This window comes from Equus asinus, chromosome 5, assembly GCF_041296235.1.
Source record: "Equus asinus isolate D_3611 breed Donkey chromosome 5, EquAss-T2T_v2, whole genome shotgun sequence".
NCBI lineage: Eukaryota > Metazoa > Chordata > Mammalia > Perissodactyla > Equidae > Equus > Equus asinus.
The window spans coordinates 109,078,096-109,098,836 of NC_091794.1; the positions used below are offsets into that span (position 1 = coordinate 109,078,096).

General features: G+C 36.7%; 1 protein-coding gene across 28 annotated transcripts in view; it reads right to left on the reverse strand.

Moving 5' to 3' along the window:
- The window catches only part of CAMTA1 (calmodulin binding transcription activator 1), an 854,855-nt gene that overhangs the window by 807,506 nt on the left and 26,608 nt on the right, over positions 1-20,741 (reverse strand). For 27 of the 28 annotated variants that reach the window (XM_044769588.2, XM_070511183.1, XM_070511184.1 and 24 more), the window contains 2 exons: positions 17,042-17,111; positions 12,050-12,168 (listed from right to left, as the gene is read on the reverse strand). In XM_044769588.2, the coding sequence (XP_044625523.1) occupies positions 12,050-12,168; positions 17,042-17,111 (189 nt within the window). The remainder of the gene's footprint in view (positions 1-12,049; positions 12,169-17,041; positions 17,112-20,741) is intronic. The other variant, XM_044769593.2, reaches the window with a different exon arrangement.

Sequence of the window (20,741 nt, forward strand, 5' to 3'; positions counted from 1 at the left end):
ACAAAATACATAATCACTACACAGCAGGTTCTCTGAATTGCTTGAGAAATGGATTGTTAAAAATTACTGGGAAATGCTTAAATATAAAAATTTTGATTAATAATAATTAAACGCATTTAACAAAAATGATTCTTAAATAAAACAGAGTTAGGAAATCTAAATTTTGTTCAACAGTACAAAAATAAAATTAAATTTAACATGCACATTAACAACTGTCTTCTGATGCCAGGAAAGAGGGGCTTGTCACCACATAGCTTAAAGACAGGTGAGGAAAAATGGGAAATGACTGTACTCTGACCTCAATTTTATAAATCCTGCTTAACTTCAGGATATTTTAATGTATACTTTCTCAGAAATGAGAAGACGGCATTTTCCCTTTCTTTCAACTCTTTCTTAACTTTTCTAAAGGTAAATATATTTAAGTGTTTTTTCCCCTTCTCTTTCTGAAAAAGTAGGCTTCTGCAGCCTTTTCTAAATTAAGAACCCCAGGGAGCCAGACCCATAGCCAAACAGTTAAAGTTCCATGCACTCTGCTTTGGCAGCGCGGGTTCACAATCCAGTGAAGACCTATTCCGCTCATCAGCCATGCTGTAGAGGCATCCTACATAAAAAATAGAGGAGGAGTGGCACAGATATTAGCTCAGGGCGAATCTTCCTCAAGCAAAAGAAAAAAGAAAAAAGGAGGATCAGCAACGGATGTTAGCTCAGGGCATATCTTCCTCACCAAAAAAAATAAATAAGAACCCCAGCTTCCAACAAACGAGACAGCCTCTCTCTTGGCCAGATTCTCTGAAGACCTCCTGTTGCCCCAAGAGAGCTCAAAAAGGGTGTGACCTCTCAACACCTTGTCCTTGACCTTCCTGTTGGGACTTTCCACTTCCCTGCAGTGGTGACCACACTGACCTCTTTGAAAGGGAACTACTTCAGGCAGAATTACACACAGAATGATGGTCTTCCTTTTTTCAAAAGGCTTGTCCTATATAATCACTTACTAGTTCCAGGGATTCTTCAAAACGCTTGTCCTTTTGAAAAACTCTTGGAACTAAGAAACAATTAGGCAAGGTTAATATATAAAAGTCTATCACTGTCCTATATACCCGTAATGAACAAGTGGAACTGGAAATTTAAAACACAATACTATTTACATTAGCACCCAAAAAAATGAAATAATTAGGTATAAATCTAACAAAATCTGTAAAAGAACTATATGAGGAAAACTGCAAACTCCAATGAATGACATCAAAGACACTAAATAAATGGAGAGACAATCCGTGTTCACGGATAGGAAGACTCAATATTGTCAAGATGTCAGTTCTTCTCAATTTGATCTATACATCAAGGCAATCCCAATCAAAATCCCAGCAAGTTATTCTTTGGATTTCAACAAACTAATTCTAAAATGTACATGGGGAGGCAAAAGACCCAGAATAGCCAACTCGGTATTGAATGAGAAGAAGACAGTCAGAGGACTGACATTGCTTGACTTCAAGACTTACTAGAAAGCTACAATAATCAAAGCAGTATGGTACTGTCAAAAGAATAGACAAATAGATCAACGAAACAGAACAGAAAGCCCAGATAGAGCTCCACATAAATATAGTCAACTGATCTTTGACAAAGGAGCAAAGGCAATATAGTGGAGCAAAGATAGTCTTTTCAACACTTCCAGATAGTACTGGAACAACTGGACATCCACATGCAAAAAAATGACTCTAGACACAGACCTTACATCTTTCACAAAAAACAAATCACAGACCTAAACATAAAACTCAAAACTATAAAACTCCTAGAAGATAACATAGAAGAAAAACTAGATGACCTTGGTTATAGTGGTACAACACCAGAGGCATGATCCATGAAAGAAACAACTGATAAGCTGAACTTAAATAAAATTAAAAAGTCCTGCCCTGTGAAAGCCAGTACCAACAGAATGAGAAGACAAGCCACAGACCAGCAGAAAATATTTGCAAAAGACACATCTGATAAAGGACTTATCCAAGAGATACAAAGAACACTTAAAACTCAACAACAAGAAAACCAACAACCTGATTTAAAAATGGGCCAAAGACTTTAACGGACTCTTCATCATAGAAGATATACAGATGGCAAGTAGGCATACAAAAAGATGTTCCATATCATATGTCATCAAGGAGATGCAAATTAAAATGAGATACCACTATATACCTATTAGAATGGCCAAAATCCATAACACTGACAACACCAAATGTTGGTGAGGATGCAGAGTGACAGGAACTCTCATTCACTGCTGGTGGGAATACAAAACAGTACAGCCACTTTGGAAGACAGTTTGACAGTTTCTTACAAAACTAAACAGTCTTACCATACGATCCAGCAGTCATACTCCTTGGTATTTACTCAAAGCAGTTAAAAACATGTCCACAAAAAATACTGCACACGGATGTTTATAGCAGCTTTATTCATAACTGCCAAAACTTAGAAGCAACCCAGATGTCCTTCAGCAGGAGAATGGATAAATAAACAGTGGTCCATCCAGACAATGGAGTACTATTTAGCACCAAAAAAAAAAAAAATAAGCTACCAAACCATGAAAACACATGGAAGATCCTTAAATGCATATTACTGACTGAAAAAAGCCCATCTGAAAAGGCTACATGCTGTATGACTCCAACTACATGTCATTCTAGAAAAGGCAAAACTATGGAGACAATAAAAAGATCAGTGGTTGCCAGGAACTAGGGGGATAAACAGGCAGAGCACAGAGGATTTTTAGGGCAGTGAAAGTAATCTGTATGATACTACAATGAAGGAGACATGTCATTACACATTTATCCAAACGCAGAGAATGCCCAACACCAAGAGTGAACCCTAATGTAAACTATGGACTTCGGGTGTTGATGATGTGTCAGTGTAGGTTCATCAATTATAACAAAGATACCACTCACGTGAGAGATGCTGAGAGTGGGGGACTCTGTGCGTGTGTGGAAGCAGGGGGTATATGGGAACTCTGTACTTCCCCCTCAACTTTGCTGTGAACCTTAAACTGCTCTAAAAAAATAAAATCTTTAAAAAAAAAAGCAAACAGCAAAAAGAACATGTGGCTCGGGTTCAAGTGCTTCCATTGTGGCCATCCCTGGAGCCCAGCCCCTCAGTAGCCTGTTCCCTCTGACTTCAGGCTCAGATGGCTCTACTTTCTACTCCAGGTCAACTACTTTTCAGCTTCCTGGTTTCTCGGACATGGGAACAGTCTGTCTTTTTCTATAAACTCCTCTAGAGTCACAGTAAAATGAACTTAATGCTAAATGAAGCTTCCTGAGAATTCCACATTGCCTCTTGGCAAGGGAGCCGCCCCACCTGGATGCATGCACACACATCCACCTGCTTCATCCTGTCCAATTCCCCAGAGCTGGAGCTTCTCCCACTTTCCTCATTTCTCCCCAAATGTAAACTGCCGGTTCTTTCAATTTTACATTTACTTCAACTCTACACCCTTCACCAGACCAGAGAACACACAACCACAGAAGCATATGAGAAAGCCTCAAGAAATCCACACATCCTGCCCCTAATACTCTCCCTTACAGAGAAGACACTCTCTCAAACACTTATTTATCTCTCATCACATTCACCCCAGTCCATCTGGGGTTTCTCATCCATCTAGAAAGGACTTCTTTTTGTGCTTTTTCACTTTTTCCCAGCTTTCTAAAAGCATTAAAACCAGAAAACTTTATTTTTTAGGAACTTCTTTAAATATCTTCAACAGAACTTCATAACTACCAAGACAACAGAATTTATCATTAGAATTTATCATTTTAATACTACCTACCAATTTAAACATTTGGTAGGTAGTATTAAAAAGACTGGAAGGTGGGTAGACAGGTAAGTAGGTAGATGATGACATTCAGCTTTAGGGTTCTGCTGTTTTCAGCTATTTAGGCCAAACGGAGATGGAAAAGAAAGGGAGGGGGCCTATCCTTCATGTTACTTCCTCAAAAAAAGTCACAAAAATTAGAATATGCCTCCACATATATATATATACCTCTGCCACCCAAACTTAAAAGGGGCTTCCGACATTACAAGACATTAACAGATACTTTAGATAAATACAAAACAAAACAGAGCTCTGCATTTCCTGACTCCTAGGTACATGAGACATGAGAAAAAGACCCTACAAAGCTCAATTGCATCCTATGTAGCCGAACTACACCAAGATATACCTGAGTGGTATAGGGGTAGTAAAGCTGAGAGTAAAGTCAAGTGAAGTTAATTAAAATACACTTCTAGGAGGCTGGGATTCTTCACCTAGAGGGGGTTTGCACCTGGACCTCGTTAGAAATGCACATTCTCAGGCCCCATCCCCAGACCTACTGGACCAGAAACTCTGGGGGTGGAGCCCAACAATCTGTGTTTTAACAAGCCCACCAGGCGAATCTGCCACCAGCTTAGTCTGAAAACCAAGAAGCTGAAGAATGACAACCTTCCCATGTATTCTTCCCTTTTCAGTCGACCTTTCAGCAGGTCCTTATGAAAAGTCACCACCACCAAAGTCTCCTACCATTACTGAAAAAAGTGGGATATTTTATGCCCACATAACGCATTGATAGAGTCCACAAAGTATAGGGTTCTAACGCAAGTGAAAACTCTACTCAAGCCCTCTTCATCCAACTTAGAAAAATGTGGCCCCAAACTGGATCCTCATTTGCACTTTAACATTTTTAAAAAACAATTGCAGGAAATAGCATTATATGTTAAGACCTGGGCAAAGAGACAATCTGTCCAGTGCTAGACAGGTATAGAAACTAGGAGAAGATACCAAAGAAGAACCTGGAGCCCCCTGACAAAAGGCTGCCTGCCCCCTGAGGGTGCCAACTCCACCAAGTCCAGAGGGACAGAAACCCCCCATGCTGTTGGGTGATGAAAACGTTGTGGAATTAGGTCGTAGTGATAGTTGCACAACTTTGTGTATACACTAAAGACCACTGAATTGTACACTTTAAAAATAAATAAAAGGATGATTAACAGTAAAAAACACATAATAAACTCCCAAGCCTACCTGAAGGTCCTGCACTCCCAAACAACTCTGAAACCAACAGCGCTTTCTAGCCTCCAAACTGGAGACCTGGGTTTAAGACAAATCTTTAAAGATCACTTAGCACAACCACTGAAGACTCAAGGAAGCTAGGCAGGTGTCTTACCTAACACTCAGCTGACTGGCAGCAGAGCCAGGACCACCTGTTTCTAACTACCAGTTCTGTATCTTTTCCAAGATATCAGTAGTCCTTGGGTGCGCTAAGAAAGTTTTAATTTCACATCTTAATTTATGATCTGAAAAAGTAAAACCTATAACAAATATATTCTAACACACAAATTCATTGCTCAAGTTTGTCATCTGTGATTACAATTGCCTGGGTACTCAGTAGTGTCATTTAAGTTGTTCTTGGACTAACGAGAAAAACCAGAAGAGAACTTAAGACTAAATCATATACTTGTGCCAAGGCCTAATGACAGACTTATAGAAATGCTTGCTGAGCAAAAAATGGCTTCTGAATAGTTCACTGGGGGACAGTGGTGGGGTAAGTGCAGGGCATATGATAGTTCCACATGCCAAATTCCAAAGAACCTGCCTGAGGACAGTCAGTATTACATTCATGCTGCAAGAGTCAATTTCCTTTTGGCAAAACATCATCCATCACATTTAACTAACGCTGTTAATATAAATTTTATTAGTTTTGTGGTTTCTTTTTATGTAATATATATATCTGAGTTTTATATTTACAAAAGAACTCCAAGAATTAAGAAATATGTACTGAGTTTTTTGTATTTTTACATATTTCATTCATTCAACAAGTATTTACTGAACACTGACTATGGGCCCACTATTCTCCTAAGCGCTACATTTTGAAGTACTATTATAATAAAAGTAGTTTAGGTGAAAACTGAGGGGAGTCTGCAGGAATTTTCTTCCTTTAAAGAAAAATTTAACATCGTACTCAGATTTTATACACATTACTCCACTCTCTGCAGGCTAAGATTTGCTTCTCTTACCATTCCTGGGAGCCAAATCTACCTGTATTCATCTCTCTTCACCTGTCTTCCCCCGCTGACATGGAATGACATGTGTCCGCAGCATTTCAATACCTCTGCTCCCTCTCGGCTACAACCAATGCTACACTGATAGAGGCTTTCTGAGAAAGGGGCGTGTGCTCACTTGGATTTTGGTATCCATTTATCTCACTTCATACTACTAAGTTAAACAGAGGAATTAGAGTTGACCCAATTGCTACAAAATTATAATATTTAATTTGAAATTTGGCAACATATATTGTATTCAAAAATCAAATGGTGTCACTCTTAAAACTTGGCTCTCTGTGGTGCTGTTCATATCTGCATTTTCCTATTTGCAACTTAACCAGAAAAGCTCTGCCTGGACTCAGAGAATATCTGGGACCATTCAAACCCTTAGCACTGCCAAAAGCTAAAGAAAACAAAGCCCTACCTCAGGGCTAACTGACTTTCCGAATCTTCAAGGCCAAAATCTCTCACTCGCCTTTATAATCAGCGTATAAAAATGCTTTTCAGTTTAGCTCACATTTTGGAAGTTTGAAGAGTTCTATGTGATCCCCAAAAGAGTGGGTCTATATTTCAAAAAGACATAAATAAATACACTAGCAAAACCAATCACTGAAAAAATTACAGCCCCATCTATGACTTTATAAGTTATACAAAGAGAAAAATTAAAAATACAAAAACCACTCGAGAATATATGCCTACACAGAAAAAACTAAAGAAATTTTTAAAAGGTGGCTTCTTGTCAAAACAAAATAACTGAAATGAAATTTAAAAATTCTCACAGTCTTAAAATCCAATTTTCTTACTTGAATGTAAGAAGTTGGGGAAAAAAAAGTATTCACAATTTAAAAGGGTAACTCTCTCCCTATAAAAAGCAGGATACTCAGGGGTCTTTTTTCCTTCCGGTTCTTTGGTATGGCTTAGAATGTATCAGTGGAGATCTGTGCCGCTCTCTACCATAGACATTTTTCCCATTTAAAAAATGCATTTTATACGAAAGTCTCTGAAGCTACCACCAACTAAAGAACTTTGATGCAACTTTTTTTTAAGATCAGTATAAACTAGAGTTCTATTTTGTTTGCTCACTCTAGAGAAGTTTTGTAGTACAGGAAAAAAAAGAAAAGAAAAAGCATTAACAGTTCAAAAATAGCACACAAAAATGATCTGAACATATTTAAGGAGAACATTTTCATTATAAAAGGTTCGTGGGGCTGCATTAGTTTGGCTTTGGAAGAATGCCATCTGAAATCCAGATCCGGCAACTGGGGAAAGCCGTAGTTATATTTTAAGTCAAAAAGCTAATTAATGACTAAACAAAAGAAATTTCAGTCTGGACAACATATATGGAGTACTAATATGTGTAATTATGAAGCAGTCATTTATGCAATCAGAAAGTTGCATTAGCATAATTATTTCTGGCTCTGGGCCTTAAAAATATTAACTTAACATGCAGAAACCTTATAATAGTTCACCTAATGAAGATGTGAATACCAAACTGATTATGAAATAAGAGTTGGTTCTTTAACAAATGTACTTTGCGTTTAATGCATTCTCTTCTGCCCTGGATATAAAAATCAAGCCTAACCCTCAAGTTAAGCACAGGTATAAAATTTCTACTTTTAATGTATTTTCTTCATTATCCAGACACCACATCTTAATATTCACTATTAAGAATCAAATCTACTTCCCTAAGAAATGAGTGTTTGCTACTTTTCAAAAAAATCTTTACACAAAAATACATTAAGTCTCTGTACAATACTTGAAAGTGCAAATGAATAAACAAGCCAGACAATTCTATAAAACAAAAGGATTAGAAGTCACTAAATAGCACAAGCTCTTGGGAAAGTCTATTTGAAATGGTTCTTTGGGACAGAAATGTACAGAGCATGGGTTCCAAAGTTCACTACTTTTCAGCACATTATTTAACATCTCCCTGGCTTAAGTTTCCTCATCTATAATATGAAGATAATCACATAACCTATGTCACAGGATTAATTCAAGGAGTAAACGTGATTATCCATGCACAATGACCAGCACACAGTAGATGGCCAATAAATGTGAGGTGCCATAAATTACTGCTATCATCCTCCTCATGTCCTTTTTATCATCTTCAGAAGAGGGGAAAGGGTGTTTGTGGTTGAGAAAGCATAATCTAAAATTGATTTATTTTTAGATACAATATTTACCTTGCAAATGCAAACAACATTCAAGAAGAGCAGGAGGATTTACCTATTCCAATGAGTTAGAAAAGGTTAAAAGTAGCTTAACTACACCCTAAGATCTCTCATCTTCTAATAGTCCTCCTTTTTAGTGACTCCCAGTTTCACCAAATATTTGCTTATGAACCCACAATACTAATCCTATATTAACTCTTTTTAATCCAAAACTAAATTACAGAATGGATTTGCTGAGTACACTAATGTGGTTAAGAGTTATGGTCTTTGGGGCAAGCCCGGTGGCCAAGTGGTTAAGTTCACGCACTCCCCTTCAGCGGCCCAGGGTTTCGCCGCTTTGGATCCTGGGTGCAGACATGGCACTGCTCATCAGGCTAAGCTGAGGCGGCATCCCACATGCCACAGCTAGAAGTACCCACAACTAAAAATATACAGCTATGTACCGGGGGGCTTTGGGGAGAAAAAGGAAAAATAAAATCTTTAAGAAAAAAAAAAGTTATGAGTCTTTGATTAAAAGCCTAGACAACAGACAAGAGAATCAATGTTCCTAACAATTAATAAGCAACAAAGAAGAAATTAAGCTCAGAGACAGGCCCTATCAAGTGTGCTACCTTGACCAAATTATTTAACCACTCTTTACCAACACTCCCTAATCTGTAAAAGGAAATATTACACATCTTGTAATGTTATTATAAGGCTTAAAAATAATTACATATAGTACCCAGTCACTACCAAAGAACAGGTGCTCAATAAATGGCAGCATTTGAATAGGCACAATCTCACTCTCCCTCTTTCGACAAATATAAACACAGTATAAAAGCTGGGTTTTCTCAAATAATCACAAATATTACAACACATATCCAAGTAAAAGAATTTCTTAAAAGCAAAGAGAAGTCACATTATATCCAGGAATTCAACTGTACACACCAAGCAGAGACAGAGAGAGAGAGAACATGAGAGACAGAGAAAGATGACAGTTGACATCTCCTACCGGGGAACTCGGGCCGCTAGTCTACTTTGCAAACATATGCTGTGCAGAGAGTGAGATGGAAAACAAGAAGCGGCTGTGCTCTCAACTGCTCTCATTTTCACATGCCTCTCCCAGTGAGAGTGCCTTGTCCCAGTGAGTGGGATCTAAAGAAATGTAGTTCTTGGACAACACAGCTCCTAAATACAAGCCAACTACTTCATGTGGTCCTCCACCAAAACACAGCAATTTATTCCAACTCTAGAGGGAAGATGGGCCCTTAATAATGGCAGTATGACTAAACTTTACTCTATGAGGGATTCAAGATATTTCATGAGCAATTCTGACTTAAACGTGACTGCCTTATGTAGGACAAACAGCCCCAGTGAGAGACAAGCCCACTATAGCATGTTTCCTTCCGGTTTTAGTGTCAACATGAAGGATGACAGGCTGAAGAACATGGGAAAATGCCAATACCCAGCAAGATCAAAAAGCTAAGTGCTTTAATAGGAGCACTGATTGTTTTGGTCCTATTATCTAAGCCAGTTACCAAAAAAATGACAGGTTACCAGCACCATTAACACTTTACAGAATTAACAATTTCGAATATAAGTCTTCTGCTGTCACTCTCAGATTTTCCTATTCTTCCTAAAGCCAAAAATAAACACGAATAAAGCACCAATGTCCTCTACACAGAAATATGGGCCAATCTTTAAATTCAGTTTTCCCACAAGACTTTTTTTAAGTCTTGGGCTGACAGATTACTGAGAGAACAACTCTTCACAAGGAAAAAGGGTGTGCGCCTTCCCTGCCAGCTGAGCTACCCTCTGCTGCTTCCCTTCATCCTGGAACACACATTCTTCTATCTCTGTCTTCAGCAGTAGTGAGAGCTTACACAAACAATCCATACTTCTCAGAACCCCAATTTCCCAGTTCACCAGGCAAAGAGGAGAATGCAGTTTCCTCTCTTTGGACTTGAACTTTAGCAACACTGTGACCCAAACCAGTGGTTTCCAAAGGGGTACATGTACTAGGGTCCGGGAAGAAAATACAGAACTTCTTATTTTCCTTTTAATCTTGTCCTCTGTAAAAATTCTTTATTGGGTGTTTTATAACGTATCTAAAATATTAGTAAAGTGGAACATGTGAACAATTTAGAGGTAAATAAATATGTGGAAGTTGAAGGGCTGTGCTCAAAAGTTCCAAAAAAGTACTGAAACCACTCACCTAAATAATCTACCAACTAAATTTCTGACAGTTACCTCCAGCTTTATGAGACTCTTAAGATCATCGATTTTAATTCATTAAGCAATTGCTGTTTCAAATGTAATTTCAAATCATAACTAAAATAAATTGCCAATTTCATACAAAATATAATATTGAAAAAATATGTACCTATTATGTGTTTTGTCACATTTATAAATAAACTGGAGCTAATGTATAATAATATGGTATCAAATTCATTTTTCAGGGAATACTAAGAAACATACTGAGTTTTTAAATAATTCATGACATAGTTGTGACCTAGTGAATGGCTCCCAAACCCTATTATTTTGCTGATAGAGTAATGGTCTATGATTATGACTAATTTTCAGCATATTCACTTTGTTTTCATGTCTAAAATGCTTGAAATAGTTAATAAATGAGATTAAAACAATAAGCCTCTAAACTACCTAACGTTTGTCAAAGCAAAAGTATTCCGTCTGAAGGGGAAATATGATTTATGCAAATAATCAAAATATACATACCTTAAAAGAAATGTAAGATCAGTTGAGACAAGGTAACAAAGCTATGAGATTCTAGTTAGTATTTAAATCTGTAAATTGGGATAAGTAAAGAAACTTTCATCCATATAACTTCTTACAACTCAAAGCAAAAGCATTCTAAGTCAAGAAGTTAGAGCAAAATAATCTTGAAAAAATAAAGGTAAATAGGCAGCACTATTTTGTTCTTGTGTCTTTTAACAAAACTGAGTGCCCAATACAGGGTAGGGTGTTACATTTAACTTAACTTGGAAGTCATTGTTGAACCAGCAACATGAACTGATTTAGACCAACTTTGCAAAACCAGTAACCCCAGCTATTTGAATTAAAGGAATATAATTCCCAAATTGATGGACACATACCCAATTCTCATCACCACACTAAATGGGTATTACCCTAAAGTGAAATATTCAGATTTCTAAATAAAAAAGATGAGAAAGCAATCCACCCCTAAAATTTAATACCCCCAGATTAAGATTTGCCAAAAAAGGAAGCATCATCCAAAAAAGATAAACTTTTTATTCATTCTCCTTCATGAATCTTTTTTCTAACTGGATGCCACATACAGAATCTACTATACAGCCTTCACTCAATAAAAATTCCTATCATTAAGGTAAACCAGTTAATTCACCATGCAAATTTTCTTCATCAGAGAGGACTAAGAGTTGTTGTGCTAATAAGAAGCCTGCCCTCCCCAATTCTACAGAAGCTTTACACTGTCAAGACATTGTATGCTCTATGGAACATTGGGACTGTATCTTTATTAATTTAGACAACATAAGAACTAATGTTTAATTGAGATGCAGAGTTAACCACCAAATGCAAGATGCCAAAATGCAAGAAAATACAAACATAGAAACTCATGCTACCTTAGTAAGACAGCGTGCACATTTTCTGTTTTTCAGTGTAAGCCAAGCAGATCAGAGATAGATCAAGAAACATGTTGGTTTCTGTCAAATCCAGGTTAAATACTCTTTTCATTTACAATTTCCTAGTTCAATATTTTGAATTTAAAGCTAATATAAAGTAGTACTATACAAAATGACCTAACAAGTTTGCCCTTAAAAAAATTATACCCCTAAAAATAGAAATTTATCTACCTCATTAGTGTTCCAACGGTGCCTCTCTTTGGGTAAACTTGAACATTTCGGCAGACATTCAAGCAGCTTTTTCGGTAAAAAGATTTTTACATGACTACTATTGCTGTTCCCATGATCATCTATAAAGAAGAAAACAATAAATTCAGAGAAAATAATAGAGAAAACCTCCTTTTACGTATACTGGCAAGGTCAGAAACAGCAGCTCAGTTTAGTCACTGTGAGACCCAGAGCATCACTCCTCTGAGTTAACAATCCTCATCTGCACACTTATCAGAGAAATGGCAGCGGGAATCTGGTCAAGAGGCTCTAAAATAAGATCGAGCTTTTGCTCCAGGATAAGCCAGTGAACAGGGACTATCCCAGCAGCTGCCCATAATCAGAAAGTTACTTTTAAAGGTTCCTATGAAGTACAACAAAATCGCAAAATAATTTAACCTAACAAAAGTCAGAAATCTTCTATTAACCAGTTGAAAAAGTTCTTAAGTTTTTTAAGGAAGAAGAATGATAATAAAATATGACTTATTCATAAATTAATACTGCTTCATCCCCTAGAATACAAATGAGACTTATCCTTTCAAAAACAATTACAAATTTCATAAATATAAGGAACTTAAACCTGCCATTAGCTACCTAGGTAATACAGAGGCTGGCCTTTCTAGCCTAAACCTAACAACATACCATTTTAATTAACTTGATTTACATATACATATAACTAATGTATTTCATCAAACTGTAACTCTTCTAAACTAGAGAGAGAAAAGTTCATTACTTTCATACTAGATGGTATGTCTAACTACCTGATAATCAGTCTCCATGATATTTTCTAGAATGGATTTCCTTTATGTTTTGTTTCATTCATTTATTTATTTACATATCATTTTTTGTTTCTCTGCTGTAACAAAGTCCCTTTGCTGGGCTCAAAATTTCTTGCCAGTTTTGGCACATTTAGGTCAAAGCTTCAAATAACTCCAATTTTTTTTAATACTAAAACGAAGTCCCAATATCTAAAGGGTGCAATGCATAAGCAGGTACCAAGGAGCTTATGCACTGCACCCTTTAGATACATAAAAATACTGAAGACTGAATTTGCTCCTGAAAGTCACAGTTGAAATAATTTATTCTGGTACTAACAGGGTATAATAAAAACACTGAACTCCAAGGCAAGAGTACAGCATTCTGGCCCAGTTCTGCTACTTTCTAATTGTGTGACCTTGGGTAAGTTACTTAATATTTTCAGTTTTCCCAAATCAAGGAGAATCAGATAATTCCTAATTCTCCTCTAGGCATAAATCTCTACAGAATTGACTGCTATTCAATAACTTAAAATGTCTTACATTTAAACAACCTTATATAAGCATACAGGTATTAGTTAATAATATTAAAAATGAAATACAAGATATTTTTCCAATCATTTACTATAATTTTGTTTAGCATGGTCTATTTTTTTGAACACGTGAAAAACATAAAAGAATAAAAAATATTTTTTACATTTACAATAAAATCCTCTCCAAACATTTTTCATTTGATTAACACATTTCTTCTCAAGGAAAAAGATCTTAACAAGAAAATATTGGGCATAGAAATAAAGTCTAAGAAAATTTACTACATCATACGGAAATATTTTATAGGGAAGACCTTCTGAGTTTTAGCATACTAAATCTTTTTTGGTCCATGAACTATACAACCAATTGAATTATAATGCCCATCCGCTATTTCTATAAGGAGTATTAAAACTTCAAAAACTTAAAAACTGTTTTAAGAATCCAGAAATTTTAATTTAATAGCAAAATAAAATTAAACTTTTAAAAATCATGCTTTGAAACCAAAAAAGACGTGTTCAACTAAAAATTCATAGAAAGTTCTGTATTAATTACACACTATAAAACCTTTGTAATTGTATGTGCTTATGCATGCTCTCTGCACTTCATCATCCCAAGGGAGGCACCATGGACCATAAAACTTTAAAGCACAGAATCCCAAATCACATGAGCCTTTACCTCCCTTCTCTCTTCCCCTAAAGCGATTTTATTCTCATTTTTAAAAATCTCCCATGCTGTGTACAATTTTGAAAGTAGAGGTAAAATTTTAACATCTATACTCAATTCAAATATTCACCATATACAGGTTGCCTTTTATGAAAACAGTACTATGCTAGGTACATCAATGGGTTTACTCTGAACTGTATATGACTAGTCATATCTCTGAGAAAACTATTTAAAGTACAATTTTGAATAATCAACAGAATATAAATTTCTATATTTGTGATCACCACGTTATATTAATTATCTCTGTTTTTAGCCTCCTTGAGGAACCCAGCTGTCATGTCACATATAAAGCATACATCTGTATGTATGTGTATGTATATTCATATGTGTGTGTGTGTGTGTGTAGAGAATACTCTTCTCAACAGCACAACTAACTGCTATAGAAAAGGCTTCTGTCTTCCACTCTGACACCAAACCAGGCAGTAGAGAATCGGCCTAAAGGCTTTTAAAGAGGAAAAGGAGAACGGCTGTAGCACTGTCTCAATCAAGTTTCTAAATATAACACCTTATGGAGATGTGCAGCCATGAGTTCAAAAGGAATAAGAGTATGACAGGCCAATGGGTCCCCCTTAATCAGTTTTTAAACTGCTGTTTCCAGAATTTTAGGTTTATGCTGAATATAAATTGGATGTTTTTAAGAAACATGACAATGGGTAAATTTTCCCACTGTGCATTATGAAGATGGCAATTTTAATACTAGGAAAAGAATATTAGGAACTCAGGCAAAATGTTAAAACTCATATATTCTAATTTCAGTTTTCCCAGTAAAAGTGATAAAGAGTAACTTTGTTTTCACCTTGGAAAAGAACTGCTCACATGGCTACATTGCATAAAATTGTGTTTTTTTAATTAAAAGCTGCTTTTTAATGTTTTTGGAATAAATACAAATGATATAATAATTTGATAAATACATGTGGCAGTTTTTAAGTCCTTGTCTTAGTACAAGGATTATAACAGTATCTTGCGTCAACAGTGAAAGTAAGGTATACACTGGTTTCAACCACATCTCAGCATTTAATCCAAATAGATAAACTTTGACACTGCAAAATCGAAGTGTCAACCAAATACAGTAAAACATTTCATTATCATTATCTAGCAAAATATGCATGTATGATATATGACTTTACAAAATAATTTTCTAACCTACTTCACAATAAAAACAACTAGTGAAGCTCTTGAAATTGACAGATGATATGTCTGGCTGACAGCTATAATTCTAGAGAATGAACCATCCTTTCCAGTCAACCTTCAAATATTTTCCAAATAATAATTTTAGAGGCACAGTATAATTTAACTAAACTTTCTAAAATGTATAAAAATGCTCATTCATTTAATTAAGGAAAAAGCAGAATTCTTGTTTTCATGTTTTATTCCTAAAAATTGAGATTCACATTGCCAAATCCTTTATGTAAATCCAAGGAAATGTATTTGACCTCTTCCCTGGAATACACTGTTGACTTCTGCAAGGTAAATTATAACTATATAACTCTAACCTGGAACTGATGTGCCCATTTTGATTCATAATTAATAAAAATTAAATAATTCTTGGTTCTGTGAATAATTATGAACACTGTTATTCAATCAACTTGATTATGATTAATCGCTCAACCTCTAAACCAACTGTTCAAAATAAGTTGGTATAACCGTATACCAAATTGTTAAATCTTACTGGGAATATATTTGATCAACAACTTGGAGTGGTAAAATGAAAAGGAAGCTCTACAATTTTCTGTTTAGCTCTAATTGTTATGTACTTAGATTAATTAGTAGGATAGGAACTGAATCAGGAAAACATAAGCACATATTGTGATATTCAAGTCAGCAGAGGGCTCACAGCAGCAAATATTGCCACTACGAACCTAAGACCTTCAAATTATTATTCATCCAAAATAAATATTAATTAAGCACCAACTATATGAAAGCATTGGTATGATTTCTCTTTATTCTTTTCCAAAGAAATTCTCCAAAAGGAATTAAGCTCAGTTGTAATTATCCAAAAGATTTTTTAAGGTTAAAAAACAAAAATAATTTTTTTAATAGAAAACATAATTACTTTTGCTATTTAACAATTTCTTTTCTCTTCTTAAGAGTGTGTGATCATCAAATCTCACCATTTCCATTTTCAGGGGGCCCAGATTTACCCTCTCCCTGTCAATCATATTACCAAATCTCTGGACCAGGTTTAGGTCAACTCATAACTCAGGATCAATAAACTTCTTACTATTTATCCGCATGTACATTTTCAATCTAAAAATACATGGGTGGGGCAGGTGAAGTGGGAGCACAGAAACCTTGCAATCGATTGCTTCAATTTGAGTTTGAGGGCATCCTCTCCTGCTTCATTCCATTCAATTTCAATTTGATCTACATATGATCAAGTAAATTTATTTTCTACTATTTATTAGAGAGTAAACATTTGTGGGACTCTATATCAGGCATCCAGAAAGGATTTTACATTGCGCTCTCTCATTTAATCCTCACAATTACCCATCAGAACATAACTACCCCCGTTTTACAGATGAAGAACCTGAGGTTTAGATTAATTTGCCTCAGAGCCACATCTAGTAAGTGGCTCAAATGGGATTCAAACACATCCTGTGGCTTTTCCCACAATACCACACAGCTCCTACTCTACCTCACCTGGAACTGGACACTGGAATTATAGATCTGTTGTATTAGTATCTAACATTTGCAGAGAGCTTTGAATTTTCCATGTGATTAAATGCTTTGCCTTTTTTAACCCTCACAGAAACGTTACGACAGGAGTATTATATTGCTATCCCCAGAAGGATTAAGTAACTCATCTAAGATCACACAGCAAGTTAAAGGCAGAACCCAGGTCTTCTAAGTCCTGGTCACAGGCTATTTCCACTGCACTACGGTGATGGAATTACTCTCACTGCCAAGCCCACCCCTTCCTGTAAGTCAAAAGCTTTTCGAATCCTACCTTCTATAGGTGGCACGGTGTTGAGAACACAGTAGGTGCTAGTTCCGCAGAATACACTTTGGGAAACGCTCTAAGGAAACAGAAAATAAAATGTAAAACTAATCTTTGAAAAAGATATATACTGGCTCTTCTGTGATATTCCTGCCAAAGATGCAAAACCTGAATCTAATCATGAGGAAACATCAGACAAATCCAAATTGAGGAACATTCCACAAAGTGACTGGCCTGTAATCTTCAAGAGCATCAAAGTCATGAAAGTCAAAAAGGCCCGAGAACTGTTCTGTATTAAAGAAGACTGAAAAGACAACCGATGCAACCCCGGGTTCTGGGTGGACCGTTTTCTATAAAGGTCACCACTGGGCCAACTGGTACAAGTGGACTGGCATCTGAGGATTAGACAGTACAAATGTCTCAGTGTTAATTTCCTGATTTTGATTACTGTATTGTGGTTAGGGAGGAGACTGTTCGTGTTTGCAGGAAATACACCAAGTATCTGAGGGTGATGAGACCTACTGGCAACTTATTCTCACATAGTTGGGGGAAAAAGTTCTTTGCACTACCCCTGCAATTTTTCTGTAGGCATAAATGTGTCTCAAAATTTAAAATACATGTGTGTGAAAAAAATATATACTGGTGAACATCTATTTCTTGTATAACATTTTTAAATTAGGGAGCGTATGTGCTTTACATATAGCAAATTTTTACTAAGAAAAACCAATGCTATATTCATTTTGCAGTTCAGTCAATGCTCAATGACATTATTAACCATTTCCAAACCGTACGCCCAAGATCCGACTCATCAAAATACTGTACTGAGTCCCGACTAACATACGGCAGGCGTAATAAGTCAGGAAGAAGTTGGAAGACCACGTCTCTGCTCTCAGGATGCTTCATGTAGATAAAATTAAAGTGTTCATATAAAACCTACACAACGGTAACTTTAAAAAAAAAGAAAAAGAAAATTTCTTTGACTCTTGCCAGCCAATTACTTTCCAATCCTAAGAATATCCTTTTTGTTAAGTTGCAGTATTAAATAAATTTTTATATTATTCATCTTTCATTATAAACCATATATTTATATACTCAGAAAACCAAGGATAGTTTATGAGTTCAACAACCACTCTCAATAGTTTATATTTAAATACAAAAAGCTCAGTTCTCCCACTTACTAGCTGTCCTTTGGAAGTAATTTAACCTTTCTCTATTACTCTGTTCAAAGAAGTAGAGATGATACCTCTCTATCCTAACTCCTAGGGTTGTTGGGAGAATTAGAAGGGATATTGCATACAAAGTGCTTTAAATACAAAACCATCACGCAAATGCAAAATGCTATCATCATTACGGTTAATAAGGATAATCTCTAATAATGTTAACATTTTCTAAGAACAAACAGGATTGCCTGAGTTTTGTGTGTCAAAAGTGTTGAAATCTGACTAAACTTGACTTCTATGAATTTTTAATTTTCCTCTCCCTTAACATTCGTGATAAGTACTTCACACATAATAAGTCCTTCTCCACAATGTGACTCCTAGCTACCAGGATAACCATCAACTCCCTAATTATTTATTTTCTGTTTCAGTAAGTTCTTGTTCCAGGACTTTTACTGTCCTTCTTCTACTTGATTTAATCAAGAGCAATAACTATTGATTAGCAACCTGTGGCAGCATCTGTAGTAACAACCTGTGTAACATCTGGGCCCAAGGATTCTCCCTATAAACTATGGACTAACTTCATAATTCATATATCCTTTGGAAAATTCAACAGTAGTTTCATCCCATGACGAGGAGCATGGAATTACAGCACATCGTGAAAAGTGGCTGATGTCAAGTCAGCAGTACTCTTACTTCATGAAACAGCTATACGAGTTGCCAGCAAGAGCATTCCAACCACATTAATGCAACATCTCACCTTAACATAGTTTCTGAATTGAAACTTAAAATTTTATGATGTCAAAAAGAAAGTCTTACACTCAAGGCTTAACATTTTATGGCTTCCTATTACCAAAAACAGCTTAAGTTTACCTCTTATCAAGACATCACAATAATAGTCTTAGCATCAAAAGTTTTAAAAATCACTAATGTACAATGGGACACACTAATGAATGGCTTCATACAAAAAGACTTTTACACCTTACTTCAAAGTTGGATAATAGGTAAATTAGTGGTAGAATAGACCCAATATCAAACTGTAAGAATTAAACACTAAAAATAACGTAAGAGAAACATCATGAACAACCAACCATGTTTTCTCTATAGTACTGGCATGATAAGCCAAGTCTTAATAAATAGCTCATTTAACCAGGAAAGAAACTCACTCACAGAACGTGAGTGTGAAATCAAATGTCATTCTATCCTCAAAAACAAATACAGGTTCTCAAAGCAAATAAGCCAAAACACAAGAAAACTCACGTAAGAAATGGCTACCTTATATTAAATACCCATGTGCCAGACTCTGAGCTGGGTTCTGTCATGGAGCCCTTGAGATCTATTGCTAAAAGTCTGTTTATAATAGCGAGCCAGAGAGAGGGAGTGGAGGGAGGAGCACCAGTCTGAGGGTCTGGAAAACTGGAGTGCTGTGTTCCAATTCCACCAACTCCTGCCAAGAAGCCTGGGGCAAAGAGCTGACCTCTGTGTCCACAGGACAACAGGCAAAGTGGGGAAAGCATAAGCTCTAAAGTCAGGCAGACCTAGGTTCAAGTCCTCCCTTGGCAGCAAGTCTTCACGCTGCCCTCCCTGGCTGAGTCTGAAGTCTAACTCGGGACTTCTTGTCCGCTGACTGAGTTAGGCAGTCCTACTGGTGCTGAGTAGCCTGTGTTTCCCTCTCTTAGGATGCATCCCTCTTTATCATAACTCCTTCCATTTGTTCTACAAATATTAAACGAGCACCTAACATGTGCCAGACACTATCCTAGGGGCTGCAACCCAGCAGTGAACAAGACAAAGGTCCTACCCTTGTGGGGCACATGCCAGTGGGGGAAGTAGGTGGTAAGTGGGATAAATGCAGAGAAGGAAATAAAATGGGCGGTGTGAGGGGCTGGCCCCGTGGCCAAGTGGTTAAGTTCGCGCGCTCCGCTGCAGGCGGCCCAGTGTTTCGTCGGTTCAAATCCTGGGCGCGGACACGGCACTGCCCATCAAACCACGCTGAGGCAGCGTCCCACATGCCACAACTAGAAGGACCCACAACAAAGAATATACAACTATGTACCAGGGGGCTTTGGGGAGAAAAAGGAAAAAATAAAATCTTTAAAAAAAAAAAAAAAAATGGGCGGTGTGAGGCCAGCCCGACAGCGTAGTGGTTAAGTTTGCAGGCTCCACTTCAGTAGCCCGGGGCTCACAGGTTCAGGTGCCAGGCACAAACTTACACACCACTCATCAAGCCATGCAGTGGTGGTGTCCCACATACAATATAGACAAAAATTAGCATAAATGTTGGCTCAGCGACAATCTTCCTCAAGCAAAAGGAGGAAGACTGGCAACAGATGTTAGCTCAGGGGCAATCTTCCTCACCACAAAAAAGAGTGGTGTCCTATAGTGAAAACTCAGGTAGGGAAAGCACTGGTCTCTGAATGTACACGTGTGTGCGTGTGTAGTGAAGGGACTACTTGACTGGAGCATCACAAAACCTGGATTCTCTCATTAACCTGATGAGTGGCTCTCAGCTTGGCTACATGTTAGTCAACTAGGAAGAGTTTTAAAATTCT